Raw genomic sequence first — 23,077 nt, forward strand, 5'->3', positions numbered from 1 at the left:
CAGAGTCTCCTCTGGGTCTGGTTCTGCAAGAAGTCTCCTCTGGGTCTGGTTCTGCAGGAAGTCTCCTCTGGGTCTGGTTCTAGAAAGTCTCCTCTGGGTCTGGTTCTGCAGGAAGTCTCCTCTGAGTCTGGTTCTGCAGGAAGTCTCCTCTGGGTCTGGTTCTAGAAAGTCTCCTCTGGGTCTGGTTCTGCAGGAAGTCTCCTCTGAGTCTGGTTCTGCAGGAAGTCTCCTCTGGGTCTGGTTCTGCAGGAAGTCTCCTCCGGGTCTGGTTCTGCAGGAAGTCTCCTGTGGGTCTGGTTCTACAGGAAGTCTCCTCCGGGTCTGGTTCTGCAGGAAGTCTCCTCCGGGTCTGGTTCTACAGGAAGTCTCCTCTGGGTCTGGTTCTAGGAAGTCCCCTCTGGGTCTGGTTCTAGAGGAAGTCTCCTCTGGGTCTGGTTCTGCAGGTCTGTTTTCATGTTTTCATGTCGGCCCTTCCTGACTCGCTCTCTGCTTTGGATCAACTAGTATTTGTCTACAGAAACAGAAGTGGAGCTGGACCAGGTCTCAGTCCGTGAGACGCTGGTGTCCACAGACCGGGCGTCTCGTTGTGTCATGGTGGTTCCAGCCGCACAAGAACATCAGCATCGATACAAAAACTTTATTCCCACAATATCAAAATTGACAGCAACAGATTGTTAGATTAAAAGGAATTGGGAGCGAGAGCCGGTGAGAAGCGAGCAGGAGCGGTGAGGAGCTGCCGCCAGGGTCAAGATGGAGGCAAGCAGAGCTGCAGGACAGGCTCTATGCATTCAGCTCTGGCAGAAACAATTATACAAAAATCAAAAACAAGGTAGGTGTTGACGGAATTCCTTAAATGATAGAGAACATTTCTACAGCGGCAGACATGGAGGTCAGGAGAGACGCCATCAGGACGCCTCTGCAGCTCATGTTTATCATGGAGAGAAGAGGACGTGTGGTGGAGATGGGACAGCTGTATCTACGGGGTGGGGGGTGGGGGGGTGGGGCCACGGAGGCTGTGGGGAGAGAGAGTTCGGCCAACTTGGAGGACTGCGCTGGGCCCGGCGTTGCCCCGCCCCCTCCTCCCTGACTCCACTCTGCCAGCTCAGCAGTGGAAACGGAAATCCAGACTGACTGCAGTGAGTTCGACTGACGAGGTGTGGGCCGGCGGGGGGGCGGGGCAGGGCAGGGGGCGGGGCTTCACAGGAAGTAGTCAGCTACAGGCTTCTTGGAGGGGATGCCTCTGGTTTCCTGTGGCGCCGCCTCAAATATGATGAACTCCCGCTGTAGATGCTCATCCAGCTCCAAGATGGCCGCCACGTTCCCACACCTGGTGCAGAAAGACAAACACTGTCAGTCACCGCTCCCCATCACCCCTCCCATCGGGAGGCGGAGCTACAACACCACCGTCTGCTGATTGGTCAGAGGCGATCTCCACTCTGGACGGATCCGCCATGTTTAAAGAGCTCATCATGAAGCCTGTGTTGACACTGGCACACGTGTGTGTGTGTGTGTGTGTGTGTGTGTGTGTGTGTGTGTGTGTGTGGTGTGTGCGCGCTCAGCTCTGGTCACTCCTTCAGCCAATCAGCAGCAGGTCTGGAGACACCAGCTGGTCACTGACTCACTCTTCCTGGTTCCTCTTTAAACCAAGACGACGGCAGGAAGCTGAAGCAGCTGAGCTTCTGATTCCTCTAGAGCAGGGGTCGGCAACCCTTGGCACGCGTGCCACGGGTGGCACGCGTGGCACTAACACTGGGCACGTTTACGTGCCACCCATATAATGGCTTATAAGGCAGAAGCGGATGTGTCATGTAGACGTCCGAGTGGATCTGCTTCACTCTGAGCGGATTGTATTTCGGAGCCGATTGTAGGAGGTGGTGTAGACCGATCGATAACCCGCTCCGTGTCTCATATAAAAGCTGCCTGACAGCGGAGCGAAAAAAACAGGGGATTATTTGTTCCGCGTGCGCGCCCCCGTACGTAGTGACGTGACGACGTGCGCAGTAAACGGGAAACAGGACTGTCAAAACAAGCAGAAAAACATTGTTTTAATAAAAACCCCGAGAGAAAAAACACTGGAGAGAAGAAATGGAAGCAAATCGCGCTACAGCGAGTTGTTTAAAGAGCTCCATAGCAAAAAACGAGCGATCGCCCCGCCGGTGTTATGGATTAACTGGTTCCCGTGTTAACCAGTGACGGCGGACTTCTGTGTAAACACATGCTGATAACAGCAGCTGTTAAAGTAAGACTCATAAAAGACTTTAAACTTATAAATTCACTGTAACTGTAGAAAACCGACGTTTGCTAGATCGACTTCAAGTCTCATTCATCTATTGGTCACAAGTTAACACGGGCACCAGTTAATTCGAAACATGAGCATGCAGAGCACAAAACACAAAGTTTTTTTTTTTTTTTTTTTTTTTTCATAAACACAAAGTTTATGAAAGCACTTTTTGGAGTAACAGAAAAAATATCTTTAAAGATATGTTTGTATCTGCTTTATCTGAAAGGAATACATTTCCAGGTATGTTGGAAATCTTTTTGTATTTTGTGTTAACTTGCGTTTTAGTTGATAATGGCACACACATTGATGAGAAAATTTTAAACTGGCACTCCATGACAAAAAGGTTGCCGACCCCTGCTCTAGAGCGTTTATCTCCATTACACCACAACAGAAACCAGCACCGCCGTCGACCCGGTGATGCAACCCGTTTGGTTGGGTTGGAAGTCGGTGTTATCTAATCTGCCTGCGTTATTTAATGTGGTCCATAAAGGTGATGTTTATGACTGCAGAGCCCAGCGTCAGCTGGTGAGGCGGTGATCAGCTGATGTGGACAGGCGGTGGTCACTGCTGGAGCGAGAGACGCTCAGCAGTGGCGCTCCAGGTCCTTCATGCTGCTTCATGTCGCTGCTTTAGAAACTTAGTTTTTCTCTCGTTCCTCCCTGAACAAGTCTGGGATCTGAGTTCTGCTGTCTCTAGTTGGATCATGACTTGATGTTTCCTTTCCAAGTGCTTCAGATGATCCTGGACTTCTTTCAGTCTGTTTTCTCCTCTAGTTTTAATTCCTGTGCTAAGTCTACCTAGGATCAGGTCTGACGTGTCCCAGAGAGTTTGGGTTCACTGGAGAAAGCTCTGGATTGAGACTGACACACACACAGACACAGACAGACACAGACAGACACAGACAGACACAGACAGACACAGACAGACACAGACAGACACAGACAGACACAGACACAGACACAGACACACACACACACACAGACACACACAGACACACACAGACACACGATATGCCCCCCCTGAGACTGATGTCTGGCGAAGGGTCTGTTCTGTTGTGAAGCAAGGCTGGATAACTTTAATGAGACCGGGGCCCGGGGCCGTGTTCCCAGTGCGGTGTTCCCGGTGCGGTGTTCCCGGTGCGGTGTTCCCGGTGCGGTGTTTCCGGTGCGGTGTTCCCGGTGCGGTGTTCCCGGTGCGGTGTTCCCGGTGCAGTGTTCCCGGTGCCGTGTTCCCAGTGCCGTGTTCCCAGTGCCGTGTTCCCAGTGCGGTGTTCCCAGTGCAGTGTTCCCGGTGCAGTGTTCCCAGTGCGGTGTTCCCAGTGCGGTGTTCCCAGTGCCGAGTGCCGTGTTCCCAGTGCCGAGTGCCGTGTTCCCAGTGCGGTGTTCCCAGTGCGGTGTTCCCGGTGCAGTGTTCCCAGTGCAGTGTTCCCAGTGCCGTGTTCCCAGTGCGGTGTTCCCAGTGCCGAGTGCCGTGTTCCCAGTGCCGAGTGCCGTGTTCCCAGTGCCGTGTTCCCAGTGCCGAGTGCCGTGTTCCCAGTGCGGTGTTCCCAGTGCAGTGTTCCCGGTGCAGTGTTCCCAGTGCAGTGTTCCCAGTGCGGTGTTCCCAGTGCCGAGTGCCGTGTTCCCAGTGCCGAGTGCCGTGTTCCCAGTGCCGAGTGCCGTGTTCCCAGTGCCGAGTGCCGTGTTCCCAGTGCCGAGTGCCGTGTTCCCAGTGCCGTGTTCCCAGTGCCGAGTGCCGTGTTCCCAGTGCGGTGTTCCCAGTGCAGTGTTCCCGGTGCAGTGTTCCCAGTGCGGTGTTCCCAGTGCCGAGTGCCGTGTTCCCAGTGCCGAGTGCCGTGTTCCCAGTGCCGAGTGCCGTGTTCCCAGTGCCGAGTGCCGTGTTCCCAGTGCCGAGTGCCGTGTTCCCAGTGCCGAGTGCCGTGTTCCCAGTGCCGTGTTCCCAGTGCCGTGTTTCCGGTGCGGTGTTCCCAGTGCCGTGTTTCCGGTGCGGTGTTCCCAGTGCCATGTTCCCAGTGCCGTGTTCCCAGTGCCGTGTTCCCAGTGCCGTGTTCCCAGTGCAGTGTTCCCGGTGCGGTGTTCCCGGTGCGGTGTTCCCGGTGCGGTGTTCCCGGTGCGGTGTTTCCGGTGCCGTGTTCCCAGTGCCGTGTTCCCAGTGCCGTGTTCCCAGTGCCGTGTTCCCAGTGCCGTGTTCCCAGTGCGGTGTTCCCAGTGCCGTGTTCCCAGTGCGGTGTTCCCGGTGCAGTGTTCCCGGTGCGGTGTTTCCGGTGCAGTGTTCCCAGTGCGGTGTTCCCAGTGCGGTGTTCCCAGTGCCGTGTTCCCGGTGCGGTGTTCCCAGTGCAGTGTTCCCAGTGCCGTGTTCCCAGTGCCGTGTTCCCAGTGCCGTGTTCCCAGTGCAGTGTTCCCGGTGCGGTGTTCCCAGTGCAGTGTTCCCAGTGCGGTGTTCCCAGTGCGGTGTTCCCAGTGCCGTGTTCCCGGTGCCGTGTTCCCGGTGCCGTGTTCCCAGTGCAGTGTTCCCAGTGCCGTGTTCCCGGTGCGGTGTTCCCAGTGCCGTGTTCCCGGTGCGGTGTTCCCAGTGCGGTGTTCCCAGTGCCGTGTTCCCAGTGCCGTGTTCCCAGTGCGGTGTTCCCAGTGCAGTGTTCCCGGTGCGGTGTTCCCAGTGCAGTGTTCCCGGTGCGGTGTTCCCGGTGCGGTGTTCCCGGTGCGGTGTTTCCGGTGCGGTGTTCCCGAGAGCTCGTACCTGTAGCAGTAGTTGGGTGCCGACCACACGGTGAGCACGGTCTCGTTGAAGTGCCACTTGTAGCCCTCCATGACCAGCTGGTGGGCCCGGCAGATCATGTGGATGTCGTTGGCGGCGTTGAACTGCGCCACCACGTCGCTCCCGAACAGGTACCCGGCTCCCCGGGGGCTCACGCCCCACCCGGTGGTGTCTGCGGGGACAGAGCGGAGGTTGGGGGGGGCGTGTCGGCGCTGGGGGGGGGGGGCCGTGCGGCCGGGCCTACCTTCGGGGTCGGACCACAGCAGGTCACACATGGGCCCGTCGTGGGGAACCTCCTGCTTCCTGTCGATGGTCCGGATCTGGTCCAGAGTCTGGATGGAGGGGGACAGGCCGCCGTGCACACAGAAGATCTGCGGGGAAAACCAGGCGCATGAGACCAGGAGGCGTCTTCAGAGTGACGGACGGTCCGCGGAGAGGACGCCACCTTCCCGTCGATGATGGCCGACAGCGACAGGTAGTCGAAGATCTCGGTGCAGTATCTCCACACGGTGACCGAGCCGTACTTCCGGAGACACTCGTCGTAGAAGCCGTACACCTGGGTGATCTGCCGGGACTCGTGGTTCCCCCGGATCAGAGTGATCCTGTCGGGATAACGGACCTGTGGAGAGGGACACGTCTTTACCCAGCCTTAAAAACACCGGAGCCTCCAACACACTGCTGCTGCTGCAGGTTTAAATGTCAGCAGGAAGGACGCCACGGCTCCCTGCAGCGAGGACGCCACGGCTCCCTGCAGCGAGGACGCCACGGCTCCCTGCAGTGTTTGGAGCTCAGCTGCTTGTGAAACAGAACAATGTGTTACCTCCAGACGTTTGGAGGAGCGCAGCAGCTCCAGGTCACCGATATTTAACATCTAGAAGAACACTGTCAGCAGTCCTCTCTCGGCAGTCGGCAGCACGACCTGATCATGGCCTCTACGTCTCGGACTGGACGTTAGCGTCCATGTTGTCATGTGGAGGCGGTCCCTCCTGGCTGGCCATCGTGTCAGCGGCTCAGTGTGTCGGTGCTGTTACTCAGTGTGTGTCGGTGCTGTTACTCAGTGTGTGTCAGTGCTGTTACTCAGTGTGTGTCGGCGCTGTCCATACGTACCTTCAGAGCTAGCAGCAGCAGAAAGGTCTCCACGCTGTAGAAGCCTCGGTCCACAAAGTCGCCCATAAAGAGATAATTGGTCTCTGGGACGTCTCCTCCAACCTGCCATGGAAAACACACACCAACACCTCAAAACCACGTGATTTACTGTCAGGGAGACGACACTCTCCGTCCACAGCAGATCCCATCTGCTCATCAGAGCAGCGCCGAGAAATCCAAGAGACGAGCATGAGAGTCTGACCAGTGGGTTCTGGACAGATTGTAGCTGAAGGGAGGACTGACTCAGGACTCGGGACAGAGGGACGAATGCCGCCCGGTGACTGAAGACATGTGGGAGAACTGGACCTGCACCAGCTCATCTGTGCTTGCTTTTGGAGGTGGGTCTCGGTTAGAAGTGGTCGTTGCCCCACCATAGGCATGAGGACTGGGAAGAGGTGGAGACGTGGGCAGACTGGAGCGTTGGCGGCCCAGGTATGACCCTGGGTTCAGGGTTTGTGTATAAGAGAGCATGTTATTACCTCTGCTCATCAGGCGTTGTTCCACTGGCAGCGCCTGCTGCAGACTAACTGGTGACCAACGTCCTTCAGCACCTGTGGCCACTGCCAGCAATAAAGAAACATTTCCTGGTCTACGCTGATTCGCCGCCGCTCACCATGGAGCCAGATGCTCTTCACCTGCGGCGTGGGCGTGTTCCAGATCAGGAAATGAGTGGGAGGCCCCGCACGGCACAGCGTGGGTACAGAGGTTACACCTGCCTGGAGTGGAACCAGAGATCTGTTCTGGCGTTCTGTTGAGTCCACAGCCATCAGCTGGAGACGTGGATTTCTACTGCTTCCTCTGAAGAGTGTTGAGCAACGCCTACAGGCGGTGAACCTTCACCCGCTCACCGTCTTCACAACCGACTCCACACCGGGATGTGTTCAAACTGCAAACCCAGTCCTGAAGACCAGGCATCAGGATGTGGTTGTAATGAAATAAAAACAATCCCACATGGTTCACAGTGGGGGAACAAACGCTGGGAGAGGAGCCGGTGTGTCAGAACTGCCTCTGCAGCTGAACAGAAAGAAGAGAGACGCGCTGGCTCTGGTGGAGGGCAAGAGTGAAGCATCTCAGCTTCACTTCTTTCAACAGGAGTTTCTGTGCTCACCTCAGAGCCACAGGTTGAGTCTCCCAGTCTTTCATTCAACCACCACAGCCAATAAAAAAGATGAGCCAATGGAAGCTGTACTTGTTAGTTTAGAGTCTGATCCTGCCAGGCAGCCGTCACAAGACGGACTGGCAGGATTCCCTCCAGGCCAGAGCGTCTGCCCCGGTTCAATCAGCACACACAGGATTGTGGTAGCGGTTTGAAGAGAGATACTCACTCTGAAGAGCTCCTTCAGGTCATAGAACTGACCGTGAATATCGCCACACACCTGTGAAGAGGAAGCAGCAGGTCAGACCGTCTCCACGTCCAGAGCAGCGGCGCCACCGGACGCTACTCACCGTGACAGGAGAGTCTACTCTCTGGACGTTACTTTCTTCCACCAGGATCTCTCTGAAAGACAAACAGCAGCTGTCTCAGTCCCCTCTGCAGAGGCTCTTCCTGAACTGAGAACCAGAGCAGAGCATCTCCAGAAAGCTCCACATGCCACAAGACAAACTGCTGACGGCTGCTCAGTCTTTACAAATAGTGATTTTCACCACATTTATGGCAAAATGCCTGAACATCAATTGACTGTTTCATTACATAGTACTAAGAGCTTTTTAAGCTAGCTAGCTAGAAAGATAGATTTTATTTCGGTCCTAAAGCCTAATAAACAGAAAAGTACAAGGCAGGAAAGACATACACACACACACATACATATAGAACCCTCAAGCTCCCAGGCCTCTGGTAGAGGACTCGAGCTTGAAGGAGACAGACACAATACCGCCGGGGTGGCGAGAACACAGTTTTTTAGTTTATACATATATATATACACATACATATATATGGTTAACTTGACTGAGGTTTATGGCTGAAGCCGAAGCTTATTAACCTAAGCTAGAAGTAATTTTGGTTTTTATGAGAAAAACCATAACGGTGACCCCACCTATGGCAAATCAAAGAGTATAAAAACCAGTGTCAAAAGTCATGTTACCCTGCTGTATTTAACTTCATACACACCACAACAAACTGTATTTAAGTCTGTATCTGTATGGACCCAGAGGACCGGTGGAGACTGCATGTGCTACAAGATATAAGCCACTTTCAGCAGAACCTTAGGAACAAAACGCCCTGAATCAGTGTTGTCAAACATGAATAACCGTTGTCACCAACTCAGGGAGCTGTTCCTCACTGGCTCACAGGGAAAACACAGGGGTGGGGGGGTGTTTACAGGGAATGTTACTGAATAAATTCAGTGTAATCAGTCTGAAAGAGCCAAGACTCAAACTGCTGTCACATGGTTCACCATGACTTCTGCTTCTTCTGCTCAGTGATCAGTCAGCAGCAGACTTTGGTTTGGTTAGTTTCAGAGATAACAGCTGGACTCCTCACCTTGCTCTGGTTAGTTTCAGAGATAACAGCTGGACTCCTCACCTTGCTTTGGTTAGTTTCAGAGATAACAGCTGGACTCCTCACCTTGCTTTGGTTAGTTTCAGAGTGAACAGCTGGACTCCTCACCTCGCTTTGGTTAGTTTCAGAGTAACAGCTGGACTCCTCACCTTGCTCTGGTTAGTTTCAGAGATAACAGCTGGACTCCTCACCTTGCTCTGGTTAGTTTCAGAGATAACAGCTGGACTCCTCACCTTGCTCTGGTTAGTTTCAGAGATAACAGCTGGACTCCTCACCTTGCTCTGGTTAGTTTCAGAGATAACAGCTGGACTCCTCACCTTGCTTTGGTTAGTTTCAGAGTGAACAGCTGGACTCCTCACCTTGCTTTGGTTAGTTTCAGAGTGAACAGCTGGACTCCTCACCTCGCTTTGGCACACAGCGCTTTGACTTCATTCTCCTTGATGAGCTCGCAGCGTCGGAGCTGCTCTATCTGCCGGTCCAGGTCACTGATGTCCCCCATTGTCACACACATAGGGAGGAGCACCGCTTCACACGCCACGATCTCACACTCCTCTCAGGCCGAGGTCACAGGGCAGCAGGCAGCGCAGCGGACAGCTACAACCCGGGGTCCTCTCCGTTCTGTCCACAACAAAAGCTGTGGGAAAACACGGAATAACTGTGAGGGACGGTTTCTGAGCAAAACCCACCCTCAGGTAAACCAAGACGTTTCCACTAAGTAAAACATCAGAGTAATACACGATACGCCACAGAGAAATGGCGTTATTCATCCAAGAATGCGAGGCCTCGGGGCGTCAGCTAACCATTAGCATGTTAGCTTCCATCATGGCTAACGACGCCAGAGAACTACTGGTGTTGAACTGATTAAACAGCCAGTGTGACTCGAAAGGGACAGTAATACTTGCTATCCGTTAACACACAGACACAAAGACGCAGAGCGCGTACGAAAACAACAACAGGCTACATTAGCTGGTGTGGCTGTTAGCCCACTTCAAACATGGCGTCAGCGCCGCCGAGCATATGCCGGCTAACGTCGAGAAGCGCACAGCGAAGCGGCGGAACACTCAGGCGGAGGGCACGAGTATTACCGTGAAGTCAAAATGACCTGGCGCTAAGGTTCAGTCCGTGGACCCGTCCACCGGCCACTCTTCTCCCCCCGGTACCGTGTCTCTCTGCCGGTTCACTCCGCCTCTGCCCACTGTCACTTCCGCTGCAGGGGACGCGCACTGCCCGGTGTGCTGAATCTGCTGGTTCCCGAGTTAACTGGTGTCCTGCCTTCTCTGGCGCGAGTGAGAACGGGACCGGGACGTCACGAGACACACACACACACACACACACTTACCTCACCTGGTTGGGTTTGTGAAAAAAAGGTAAACATGCAGTTATGGTGCAGGGTAATTTATAACACGGACAATCTGGCTTTTTCTTTTTTTACTTGAATACTTGACTGGGATCGTAATAGTACTGGTTATGTTAGTTTAGGTCACAAAAAAAGTCATGACTGTGACCATGCGAGACATACAGTACACTCTAAAGTCCGTCTCGCTTGTCTCCCCACGGTGTAAACTTATATCACTCAAAAATAGAAGTAGAGGATGTAAAGTAGAGCGTACTCCCTCGAGAACTGCCACCTTTTAGCGTCATGATCCCAGGAGCTATGTTGTCGGGGGGCTTTATGCCCCCTGGTAGGGTCTCCCATGGAAAAAAAAGTCCGGGGTGACGGGGCCAGACTGAGAGCAGTTCGAAAGCCCTTATGAAAAGGAAGAAAACAAAGGTCGGTACGTTGCCTGGTACGGCCCACCCTGGAGCCAGGCCTGGGTCGGTTTCGCACGCGAGCACCTTTTGGCCGGGCCTTTGTCCACGGGGCCCAGCCAGGCTCAGCCCGAAGGGGCGATGTGGGCCTGAACGCCGATGGGCTCACCACCCACCAAGGGAACTATAGGGGCCGGGTGCAGTGTGGATTGGGTGGCAGCCGACGGCAAGGAGCCCGGCGACCTGATCCTCAGACACAGAGACTAGCTCTAGGGACATGGAATGTCACCTCGTTGGGGGGAAGGAGCCCGAGCTTATGAGGGAGGTTGAGAGGTACCGACTAGATATAGTCGTGCTCACCTCCACACACATCCGGGGCTCTGGAACCCAACCTCTGTAGAAGGGCTGGACTCTCCACTGCTCTGGCGTTGCCCGCGGTGAGAGGCGGCGGGCTGGAGTGGGTTTGCTTATAGCCCCACAGCTCAGCGCCATGTGTTGGAGTTCACCCCAGTGAACCAGAGGGTCGCATCTCTGCGCCTTCGGGTCGGGGACAGGTGCCTCACTGTTGTTCTGGCTTATGGGCTGAACAGCAGTGCAGAGTACCCGGCCTTCTTGGCGTCTTCTTGGGTGCTGAACAGTGCTCCGACTGGGGACTCTACTGGGGGACTTCAACACTCACATGGGCAGCAACAGTGAGACCTGGAGGAGGGTGATTGGGACGCACGGCAGCTCAGAGCTGTGGTGATAAGGTCTCCGGTGCCTGCTGTGGTGGAAACCCCCGGAACCTGGTGGTGGACACCGGAAGTAAGGGCTGCCGTCAAGCTGAAGAAGGGGTAGCCACAGGATTTCGTCTCTGCTTTTTGCAGATGATGTCATCCTGTTGGCTCCATGGAACCTGGAGCATCATGCACTGGGGCGGTTCACAGCCGAGTGTGAAGCGACAGGGATGAGGGTCAGCACCTCCAAATCCGAGGCCATGGTCCTCGACCAGAAGAAGATGGCTTGCCCTCTCCAGGTCGGTGGAGAGACTCTGGCCCAAGTGGAGCAGTTAAAGTATCTTGGGGTCTTGTTCACAGTGGGGGACGGATGGAGGTGAGATTGACAGGAGGATTGGTGCAGCAGCTGCAGTGATCAGTCGTATCGGTCCGCTGTGATGAAGAGGGAGCTGAGCCGAAAGCTGAAACTCTGGATTTACCAGTCAGTCTACGTTCCCACCCTCACCTATGGTCATGAGCTTTGGGTCATGACCGAAAGGACAAGATCCCGGATACAAGCGGCTGAAATGAGCTTCCTCCGTAGGGGGGCTGGACTCCCTTAGAGACAGGGGAGGAGCTCAGTCACCAGGGAGGAGCTTGGAGTAGAGCCGCTACTCTTCCACATCCAGAGGAGCAGTGAGGAGGCTCAGCATCTGTTTAGGACGCCTCCCTGGGGAGGAGTTCTGGGCATGTCCCAGGAGGAAGAGTCTGGGGACAGGAAGCCTGGGCATCTCTGCTGAGACTGCTGCCTCCGTGATCCGGCCCCGGATGAGCGGTAGAAAATGAATGGATGGAGGATATAGAGCCTTTTCTTTGTCACCCACTAGAATACACATAATGAAATGAACCACAAAAATATAAATTTAAAAATCAGAAGTGCACCCTGAAATATGTAATAGATTTCAGAAGATATGCCCTGAATGTGTAATACACTGTAAATATAACAAACAGGTGCAGTATATCATACAGAGTTGGGCTGCTGTGTGTGTACACACCACCATTAATCAAAAGAAGAAGGAAACCCTATTCCTAATGTCCTTGGGAAAATTGTTTCTGGTGAACATCAGCTCTGGAGCAGTGGCTTTGTGGACCACAGTGGTCCACGGTCCCCAACAAGGCTCTGACAGTGGACAACATGTTTAGTGCGTCTGCCTCTGTAGGAGGTTGAACCCTTTTGCCATCAGGATTTATTGATAGGTGTGATGCCTTTTGGGGGAGGAAACACCTGCCTGGTGCTGATGGGTGCCACCTGAACAGATGTGACTCTCGCTACAGGAAGTGTCCCTGAATCCTTCCCCTCATGTACAAACCTGGGTGTAACCTTTGACTCTGGCTAGACTTCTATTCCAAATATTAGGAACATCACAAACAATAGCTCTTCATCATTTAGAGAACATAGAGTCTGGCCCATGTGTGTGTGTTGGGGGTGAGGGGTGTGGGTGATGAATGAAGGGGTTTCTGTGGGGTGTGGGTGGTCAGGTGGGCTCTGGGGATTCATTTTCAACTGTAAAACACTTTGTTATTGTTTTGTATGAAAAGACCTTCATCAATAAAGTTTGATTTGATCCGATCATAACTGTTATTAGTGGAGTCACAGGTGCAGGAAGGTTCTGAAATCGCTCTTCAGACGTTCTGGTCCACATTGAAATGATCGCTTGTCAGAGTTACTGCAGATTTGTGGTCCGAACATGATGCGAGTCCTGTTCCTCTGCTGGACCCAGACCCAGATCAGGGACTGTGGAGGTCTTAAGAGTCCAGCAAACTCATCCTCACGTTCCAGAAACCATTTGGACATGGTTTGAACTTCGGGAGCTGCTTTGTTGTCCAGCTGGAAGCCTCCATCAGAAGATAGAGTGATGGACATGGGCCCCACAGTCCCCAGGTAGACTGTGGAGCTTCAACACTCAGCTGACTTCATGAAGAATCTCCTCCAAATCCAGTCCTTGGTGGTCTCCATCAGCTTGCTGCCGGTTGGATCCTGAGGTTCTTTGACTTCTCGTCATCCTGCTATCTTCTCTAATCCAGTCCGTTGACCTCTGACCTCTGCTGGATCCCGCAAGATGATTCAGTCGGTCGACGTCGGTCCAACTACCAGGAAGGTCAGCGTGTCCGCTGTGAGGAGTGAAATCCGGCTGGACGCCGTCCGCCATGATGAAGCCATTCAGACGCGACTGTTACGAGGCGTGGCTCTGAGGCCCAAGCGCAGGAAAGCAAGCAGAAGCAGAATAGCAGGTTAGGATGAGGTTTATTCAAACAAATCTTAAGAGCAGCAGTCCACTCCAACGGGAGTAATCCACCAGAAGAGCTTCACAGAGTTCCCAGTAGAGCAGCAGAGGGGAGGACGGTTCCCAGAAGGCGTCGAGCAGAGCGCTGGGCGGTCAAGGTGGGTCAAGGTGGGTCACGGGAGCGGTCTGGAGAGCTGGCTGAGGCTGGCTGTGAGCTGAGCTCCCGTGCTGTTCTCCCAGGTGGGAGCAGGCGGCACAGAGGCGGCTGCAGATGTGGCGAAAAGACAGTCCGGCATCGAGTGGCTCCCCCAGCCCGGTGAGATAGGGGGAAGACCAGGTGTAGGCGATCAGGCCACTCTGCCACAGGTGAAGCTCATCAGCTGACTGCACTGGACCAGCCGCTCCTGCCCACACACGCCGAGACACACGCCGAGACACACGCCGAGACACACGCCGAGACACACGCCGAGACACACGCCGAGACACACGCCCACCTGAGGAACAGAAAGGGAGGGGGAAGGAGAAGAAACAGGGCAATGCTGCTCCTGTGTGACGGCTGAGGCGGAGGACATGACAGCGACACAGATCACATGTCCACCGCTCTATTAGAAACACACACACACACACACACACACACCTACCTCTTTTTAAACACACATCACCAAGTTATTAAAACAGCTTTTGAAGCGAAGCGTCAGGCACCAGCAGAGAACCGTGTTTACAGATGGAGGCGTTAGGGTGGAGCTCATGTGGGTGGAGCCTCAGGCTGCACCCTGCACCACCCAGCACCACAGCAGTCTGAACTCGGGCGTTGTGGACACAGCAGCTGTTATCTCTCTGTACTGTCATTAAAACACATTTCAGTAAAATCGGTGGTTTTCAAACTAGCAACTGTTCATCCGTCAATCTGCAGTTCTGCAACAGCTGCAACAAATCAAATGAGCCTTCAGGCCCTAAAACATCAAATCAGCAGAACGCTCCGGTGTGTACAAACATGAAAAAGAGTAGAGGAATCATTAAAAGTACCAGCAGCCGTCATTTCAACCCTCTTTCCAGCAGATTTTAAGGCACAGAGTCACAGGAAGTCTTCTCCTGGAGGTCAAAGGTCAGTGTCAGTGCAGACCGGGTCACAGGGAGGCTCCCCCGGTGCGGTCCCCCCGGTGCGGTCCCCCCGGTGCGGTCCCCCCGGTGCGGTCCCTCCGGCGAACGTTCCCTCGCCGTCACAGGGAGCAGAAGTAGCGGTGCACGGGGAAGGCTGCCAGCCCGGCCAGGGCGATGCCCAGGCTGTCCCCGACGCTGGCGGCGGCCATGGCGAACTCCCGGTGCCTGCCGTCAGTCTGCACCACACACACACACACACACACACACACACACACACACACACACACACACACACACGGTTTCCCTCTGTAACGGCCTGCCCTCAGCGGTCCGTGTGGGCGGCGGCCTCACCTCCTTGCTGATGAAGTAGAAGGTGTTGACGTAGGCGGCTCCTCCCAGCAGCCCCTCGTACAGCACGATGCCCAGCATCAGCCAGGCGCTGGGCAGGAAGCGGTACAGCACGGCCAGGAAGAGGAACGCTGCGTTCAGCCCCTGTGAGGGGCGCGCACACGCACACGCACACGCACACGCACACGCACACGCACACGCACACGCACACGCACACGCACACACACACACACACACACACACACACACACACACACACACACACTGTAAAGCTGCATGGAACGCCGCCCACACCGTCCGTCCGTCCGTCCTGCTGACCTGCAGCAGCGCCAGCAGCCACAGTCTCCGGATCTTCACACAGCAGAGGGACGAGCGGGACAGCAGCACACCCACCTGGTACAATGTCTGGTACCTACACATACACACACACACACACACACACACACACACACACACACACACACACACAGTCACACATGGGCACGCTCCAGCAGCAGTGTGTGTTGTCATGGTGACGGACCAGCGGTACTGCTCGGCGTGGGACAGGAAGAAGTGCTGGAAGAAGAGCAGCTCCATCTGGAAGACAAGCAGCAGCTGTGGGTGGAGTCCCGGAGGACCCGGAGGACCCGGAGGACCCGGAGGACCCGGAGGACCAGAGACTCACCAAACCCTGGTTGATGAAGTACTCAGCGAAGTAGACCAGGCCCAGGGGGACGACGAACTTCAGCAGACCCTGGAGAGAAGGACGGAGTCAGCGGCGGCGAGGACGGACGGAGGGACGGAGGGACGGACTCCCACACCGACCGGACTCCAGCCTTACTCTGATGACCAGGACTTTCTCTGAGAGGCTCAGCGGTCCGCCGCTCCGCTGTCCTGCTGGACGGGACAGACGTCATTACTGCTGCTCTGTGGTCCACCGGACTGGAGGCGTCCCGGAGACCGTCCACAGCTGGCACACAGCGTCAGACCCAGGATGAACCTGGAACGCTTACCGTGGACAGACTCCTCCTCCTCCTCGTCCAGCAGCCTCTGTCTGTCCGCGGAGGACACGGCTTCGTACTCAGGCTGCCTGCTCGTCCACTGACGGAACCCCGGCGGAGACGCCAGCAGGAAGAAGTAGCTGCCGGGAGACACAAGCACGTCCTCAGTCTGGCACACGGAGACGGGACTTCACTTCAATTAAAATAAACCAAGAAAAGCCAAGGATCCCTGTGGTCCTGGGCACGGGAGCCCGAGAGCCAGGGGAGCAGCAGAGGCACACTTATACCCCTTTCCCACTGGCCAAAAAACCCGTTTAAACCCGCTAAGTCGTGGCAGTGGGAAAAGGTTTGACCCGGGATTTCGACCCGGGTCGTTCACCCTGCAATCGACCCGGTAAATTCCCGGGTCAGCTTTCTACCGGCCAGTGTTGCCAGGTGGGAAATGTAGGATTATCGTACCAGAGACATAAAATTATCGTATTTTGAGGAAAATTATCGTACACCCATCATAATCAAAGTAAAAAAGTCTATTGATGCGCTATAGTCACTCTCGTGTTGAAAAGCGTCTAACAGGCGCTCACGGCTTTGCGCCAATACGGAATGGATCAAAGAACGTCTGAATGGATTCATCAGCAGCTCCAAAGTTGCGTTAGGCCAAGGTGTCCCCCATAAACAATGACGGGTGGAACTAATGAGCCAAACCATGAGGCCTGGAGGCCACCCAATGTCAGGAAATAGACAGCACCAGGTTTAAAAGGTAAATAGTTTTCATGATAACTGACAAGGAAATAAAGATCTGTCTTCAAGTATTGAAATTTTATTTTCAGTGAAACATTGTCTCTGTCCTCACAATGAAAACACTTCATAAAATAAACAAAAACTGCACTTATGCAAACTTAAAAGTGCCTGTGTCGTGCCAAAACTTGACTTTTCCAGAAAGTGATTTCCGGTAGGCGGAATCAGTTTTTGTCAAGCAAAATAAGCTGACTTTGACATTGTAATGTCTTTACTCATTTTTCAAGTGGTATAAAGTATTGGTTGTGTTCAAATGTTGTAATCTGACTCTGCTGTGTTATATTAAATAATTTTGGGGGCAAAATATCCCTCTATATACAATACCAGAGGCATGAATCCGTTTTTGTCAAGCAAAATAAGCTGATTTTCACATAATGTCCCTTTACTCAATTTTCAAAATGTACAAAGCTGCCTGGAATCAAATCACTCTGTTGAGCGATCTAGTAATTTTGGTGCAGAAAAAAAAAACACATCGAACAAGCAGCTGGAGGTACAGGAGGCTATCAAATGCAAACACATAGAAACATCGTTCGATTTTCATAAACAAACTTGTCTGAGCCCGATGGAGACTGCTGCAGAGAAGCTGCGCTTTTCAGCTGTAGCGGACCGGCTCCGTTTCTTCTTCTATTTTTTTTTTTTCCTTTCCTCACTCATGGGGCGCAGCGGACTATTCAGCCAATCATTACTGTTGTTCTGAGGCCAGCTCACATTTAGAAAAGCAGGACTGGCTTGAAACTTGTCACGTGGAAAGAGATGCCTTCAGGGTTCACAAAAAAGAAATCCGACAGACAGCTGCGACAGGCTGATTACAACCAGTTACAACCACACTTTCACGGAATGGTCAAATTATCCTATATTTGGCCTTTTTTGGGATTATTGATCGTACATCGTACAGAGGGCAAAATTATCGTACAAATACGATAATTATCGTACACCTGGCAACACTGCTACCGGCTTTTAGTGGGAGGGACACATCCGGGAACTTACATGATGACGTCGACGCAGCGCGGCTACGTTAACGCGCTAGTTGCTGTTTCTGGACACAGCGTGAGATTTCCTTCGTCCAGACGACCCAGAAATGGCAAGATAGCGAGACCAGAGAGCTTCTCCTGATCCGTGGGGAAGAGGAGATTTGTCTACAGGTAACAGGGACTGTTTTCCGCTGCATTGTTTACTTTCGTTTGCTCCGTCGCGCTGATGATGTCATCAACGTGCGTCCATCAGTGCGGGAAAACGCAGCGATGAGGCTCGCCGGGAGGAGGTGAGACGCGGGTCTGCTGGCGGTGGGAAAGGAGTCTAAAAAGGCGACAGTTAGCGGGTCGCAGACACGGGTCGACCCGCTAGTTGCAGTGGGAAAGGGGTATGAGTGAAGGCCCGTCCGGGACCGGCTGGGTCTGGACGGACAGACACCGGACCTCACCTGAGCAGCATCCCCAGAGGGACCACCAGCATGAGCTGCAGGGTGAGCCGGGGGGACAGACCCGCCTGGACCAGGCCCGAGTACGACAGCGCTCCGGCCACACCCGCTCCGCCCGTCCCCGAGCCCCACGCTCCCACCACGTCCCTGGGACGACAGGGGGACAGGGACAGGGTGACAGGGTGAAGTCAGCCATAGTCTCAGTGCTGTCCAGGGTCCGGCGGTCCGGTCTGTCTACCTGCTGAAGAAGACGGTGAGAGACAGGAAGGACAGCTCTCCTAGTCCTGCACTCACACTGGCAAAGACCACCCCTGGAAACACACACACACACACACACACACACACACACACACACACACACAGGAAAGATCATCAGACCTTCATGACTGCAGGACTGATTTGACTGACATGTCTTCAGTAGAGATGCTTGTGGACCAGAGGACAGGAGACATTACCCAGGAGACTCGTCCACACGGCCGAGGACAAGGACATGAGGACGAAACTGACGGCCGCCATCAGGACGCACAGCAGCACACGCACTCTGGAAAAACAGAACGCCGTCAGCAGACGGCCTCCACCGCACTCCGGCCACAGCCACACCGCCATTACCCATAAGGCACTGCATCAACCACGAAGGGGGCGACCAGCTTGATGAGCAGCGTGGGGAGGATGTCAGCCAACAGCACAGCCTGCAGGGGACAGGAAGTCAGAGTCAGGCCTCCGTCGTTCACTCCACATCCACCCAGAAGGACACCGACGGTCCCCTCTGAGGAGGACCCGGAGTCTTCCTCACTACAGAGCCAGCGCCTCCTGAGGACCCGGAGTCTTCCTCACTACAGAGCCAGCACCTCCTAAGGACCCGGAGTCTTCCTCACTACAGAGCCAGCGCCTCCTGAGGACCCGGAGTCTTCCTCACTACAGAGCCAGCACCTCCTGAGGACCCGGAGTCCTTCCTCACTACAGAGCCAGCGCCTCCTGAGGACCCGGAGTCTTCCTCACTACAGAGCCAGCGCCTCCTGAGGACCCGGAGTCTTCCTCACTACAGAGTTAGCATGGAGCCTGCACTGCGGCTAGCTGTTAGCATCTTTTCCAGAGAGTGAAGACTGAAAGCGGCAGCAGGAGCTGCTGGAGTCTTTTCCCTCCACCTCCATCCTGATGTGTTGTTTCTGTGCAGTCTGAGCTCTTCCTCATTTCAGAGGGACTTCCTGTAGCTTCTCTCACTTCCTGCTGAGTATGGTTCATTCTGCTGATGCCGGGGAAGCACAGCTCTCGGCACTGGAGGAGTGAGACTCACACTGGAGGAGTGAGACTCACCGCAGTGGACACTGGAGGAGTGAGACTCACACTGGAGGAGTGAGACTCACCGCAGTGGACACTGGAGGAGTGAGACTCACACTGGAGGAGTGAGACTCACCGCAGTGGACACCGGGTTGCAGTCGTAGCTGCTGCTGTTCGGAGCTGTCTGACGTCCACATTCAGTGCAGGAGAAGTCTGGGATGAAACCCAACAACACAAGTCTCTAAACATTACTGTGCACACACACACACACACACACACACACACACACACACACACACACACACACACACACACCACACACACACACACACACACACACTCACACACACTGTGGCTTCCTTACAGCCTGGGTGGTGTTCTCGGAGCCCTGCTGTTTCAGGATGTCGTGAGCAGCACTCAGCATCACCACATAACCAAAGTTATTGCACAGTCCTAAGATCCTGGTGGGAGGACACGAGGGACAGCAGAGATCGGCATCATATATAGTTGTTCTACTTCATCAGATCAAGCTCTGATTGGTTTGGTTTGGTCACGTGACGAACCAGGAAAAACAACTCAGACTGACGGTTCATGTAAAGCATAAAACCGACAGTAAATAACAGCTGTCTGGTCCGAGAGGACGTGAGAACGGTGAAGGAACAGCTTTATACCGGAGAGTTCCAGGACTCACAACAGAACGCTGCCCAGCTCCTCCAGCGGCCGCTCCGACCTGCCAGAGAGAGAGAGAGAGAGAGAGAACACCTGAGAACACACTCTCAGGACACTCTCCGGAGGACAAGCCCTGGCCGGAGGGAACGGTGGAGCTGACCGTGTCCGCGGGGCACATCCAGAGGCTGTGGAGGCTCCACGTCCGCCTCTTCCATCTCCACAGCCCGGGAGGAGCGAGCGACGGGCCGCCGGGACAGGCAGCAGGCTCCGGAGCCGCACGAAACCGTAGTAACCAGCTAGCTACCACCGGATACCAGCTAGCTACCACCGATAACCAGCTAGCTACCACCGGATAACACTGTCAGCCGCAGCAGCAGCCTGGTCCTGGTCCTGGTCCTGGTCCGGGTCCGGGTCCAGGTCCAGGTCCGGGTCCAGTCCGGGTCCGGGTCCAGGATCGAGTTGAACAGCAGGGTGTCTGAAGCTCCGCCTTCTTCCTCATAGACCTGTACAGATAGACTCAGATCTGCGCCAGTAGAGTCACAGACCTGGACCAGGGTTCTGAACCTTTATGACCTGAAGAACCGTTTCAGTGACTTCCATCAAGTCCAGCAGTTCTGGAGCATAAATAACTTTCAAATCCTTTAAAATGAGGCGGAAGCAGCTCAGGAAGATTATTTCTTGGTTTTGCTAAACAAACAAAACTGGACTAGATCTTATGAACATTGGTGAAGCTGTGACGACACTTCAGAACAGTGAACAGTTTATTACACTGAGCCTTTTTCTCCCTGATTTTAACAGTTCGTTTCTCTTTTCAGCTTTTGTTGACAGTTTTGAAATTATAGCCATTTCAACCTCTTTTTAAACAGTTTTCTATGTTTTTTTTCTGTCATATTTCATTTTCTTATGTTAGAAATTGTATAAATTCAGGTTTTTTAACTGTTCAATCATTTTTTTTCCCCATTCTTGGGTTTTTGCTATTGTTTACAATTTACTTGAACCTTTTTCTAATCTCTTTAAATGTAGAGTAACTAATCACACAATAGCATAAAGAAATAAGTGAAATGTTTATTCACGTTTCATGTTGTGAAGCTTCATGGAGTCGCTACTGAAGAGCCACAGTGGCTCCAGAGCCACAGGTTGAACACCCCGGACCTATAAGGGTTCTGATCCATCAGTGAGCTGGCTTGACTGGACGCTCAGCAGCGGCTGCAGGACCGGCGTTCACTGCTTTAAACATTACAAATAACAAACATGAGCTTGTCACTGCAAACATATTCCAACCTAAAAAAAAAAATAAATTGTAAAAAAAAAAAAAAGATTGACTCTGTCCACGTAATAAATGAGTAGTTTTACACTGCCGCCAAAGTTGATAAGTAATGTTGTCTGTGTGTGGTTGTGGCGGGTCTGCTCCGTCTGTCTGCTGCTCCCTGGAAAGACCACTGACCGCTGGACCACCGCAGCTGCTGGGATCCAGTCAGACAGTCACACGTTTCCAATCATTTAGCTGATTCAGATCTCACAAAACCCCTTTTCAGCAGAAAATATGTGATTTGCATTTGCAAACTTTGCTTCTGTCGTGTGAGAGGCTGGAGGATGAAAAACACATTTCTGAAAGGAGCAAACTCTTCAAAGCTTGACTGAAAGTAGTTGTTTCATTTACAGACCGACTTCACGACTCCAAAGCCATCCTCTCCTGTGTCTGCTGCAATAATCAGCAACAATCATGGAGTGCTTTCATAAAAACTGATCAGTTTGTTTTAAAATGTAGTAAACAGTGACGGATGACAGATCCTGGAGAAGCAGCGGTTAAGTTTTACTGAATGGAGATTCGTATTCTTTTAAAAACCTGACGTTGACCTGTTCTGCATGGTGCTGAAGACCGCTGATGCCACCACGAGATGAGAAAGACTGTGGCCAGAATGACTGGGGGACGGTGCAGTGGAGACAGCAGCCGTCGCAACCAGACTCCTGCAGCTGTGGACTGACCGTCACCATGGTGTGTGTGTGTGTGTGTGTGTGTGTGTGTAAAAGACCATCTCTATATAAATGTAACCTATCAGGGAGAAATCATCACTGATACTGTATCTTATTTGAAAAATGAATTATCTGCATGAAATAATTGAACTCATATTTGCAATCACAAGATAAGGACAGATCCTAATGGATGAATGGATGAATGAATGACAACATGTCAGCCACTGTAATATAGACAGCTCATAATTGTTGTGCTGTGCTAAAAGGCAGGCCACAGGAGTGGAGGCAGCAGTTGGTAAACTGGAAGAATGCTGGAATGTTCTTTAACTACATACTAAAGACAGTTTATTGACGTGCTATCAGGCCGTTCTCATACTTGTATTTTAAAAGAATGTTTCAAAAATGTCACACTAATTTCTTTATATATATTCTTTTAGTGCTGTCAATTTTAATCGCGATTAATCCATTGAGGTCTGCCAATTGGGTCAAAGAAAAGACTAGAGGATAATAGGGTTTTTTTCCTGACATTGGGACTGATTTATGAGGATTAGATTCATTCATTGCAATTAATCTCACTTTATAAAGTTAATTGTTGACAGTTCTCCATGAATTAATCACGATTAATTGCGATCAATGCGATTAAATTGTGATCAATGCGATTAAAACTGACAGCACTAATATCGTTATATTATAGACAGACGTGAAGCTTTCAGTAGGAAGGATTGCCTGAAGCCATTCAAAATGCAAGCTTGAATATCAATAAATTCACCTGTTGAAAAACAAAGATGATGTCGATAAAAATGTCTGGTCAGATGTGTTGTAAGAACAAATTGTTTATGGGCCAACGAGACGTTTTCCTCTTGCTTATTGTCTCTTACAGATACAGTGTCCAGATGTGAGCGGTGGTACCTGGGCAGTGTCCAGATAGTGAGCGGTGGTACCATGGGCAGTGTCTTGACCTGGAGGAGCAGCAGCTGGGACGGCGCTCTTTGCATTTAGAAACAGGATAGTTGACAAAAAGGTTATTTGACACTGAAATGTTAATTTGATATCATTTACCAGAATTTCTGTGAATTAGCACGGGTTAAAAAAAGAAAAAATAGGAGAA

The 23,077-nt window shown here is 52.8% G+C and overlaps 2 protein-coding genes across 2 annotated transcripts; both read right to left on the reverse strand.

Annotated features, from left to right (window-relative positions):
* Positions 1 to 622: 622 nt before the first annotated feature.
* Positions 623 to 9,902, reverse strand: LOC115386969 (serine/threonine-protein phosphatase 4 catalytic subunit B). The gene is made up of 9 exons (XM_030089444.1): positions 9,764 to 9,902; positions 9,080 to 9,312; positions 7,628 to 7,679; positions 7,507 to 7,557; positions 6,143 to 6,244; positions 5,481 to 5,654; positions 5,280 to 5,406; positions 5,018 to 5,207; positions 623 to 1,327 (listed from the first exon to the last, which is right to left on the reverse strand). The coding sequence occupies exons 2-9, from the start codon at positions 9,187 to 9,189 to the stop codon at positions 1,198 to 1,200; spliced, it is 936 nt and encodes a 311-aa protein (XP_029945304.1). The 5' UTR covers positions 9,190 to 9,312; positions 9,764 to 9,902; the 3' UTR covers positions 623 to 1,197.
* Positions 9,903 to 12,428: 2,526 nt separating this feature from the next.
* cln3 (CLN3 lysosomal/endosomal transmembrane protein, battenin) lies at positions 12,429 to 20,487 on the reverse strand. The gene is given in 15 exon segments (XM_030089446.1): positions 12,429 to 14,744; positions 14,860 to 15,000; positions 15,175 to 15,268; positions 15,377 to 15,432; positions 15,521 to 15,589; positions 15,677 to 15,732; positions 15,849 to 15,976; positions 18,052 to 18,195; positions 18,287 to 18,359; positions 18,504 to 18,589; positions 18,658 to 18,737; positions 19,463 to 19,510; positions 19,655 to 19,787; positions 20,020 to 20,056; positions 20,156 to 20,487. Coding segments are annotated over 15 exon segments (1,317 nt in total). The 5' UTR covers positions 20,211 to 20,487; the 3' UTR covers positions 12,429 to 14,627.
* Positions 20,488 to 23,077: the final 2,590 nt, after the last annotated feature.

The sequence above is a fragment of the Salarias fasciatus genome, chromosome 4, assembly GCF_902148845.1.
Source record: "Salarias fasciatus chromosome 4, fSalaFa1.1, whole genome shotgun sequence".
In the NCBI taxonomy this organism is placed as follows: Eukaryota; Metazoa; Chordata; class Actinopteri; order Blenniiformes; family Blenniidae; genus Salarias; species Salarias fasciatus.

Bases quoted from the DNA above. Each gene is read 5' to 3' on its own strand.
- LOC115386969 (XM_030089444.1), bottom strand. From the start codon at position 9,189: ATGTGTGTGACAATGGGGGACATCAGTGACCTGGACCGGCAGATAGAG. The intron at 5,655-6,142 runs GTACGTATGGAC...CCCTCTCCACAG, and splicing joins TGCTGCTGCTAGCTCTGAAG to GTCCGTTATCCCGACAGGAT. The intron at 5,407-5,480 runs GTGGCGTCCTCT...TTTTCCCCGCAG, and splicing joins CGGCCATCATCGACGGGAAG to ATCTTCTGTGTGCACGGCGG.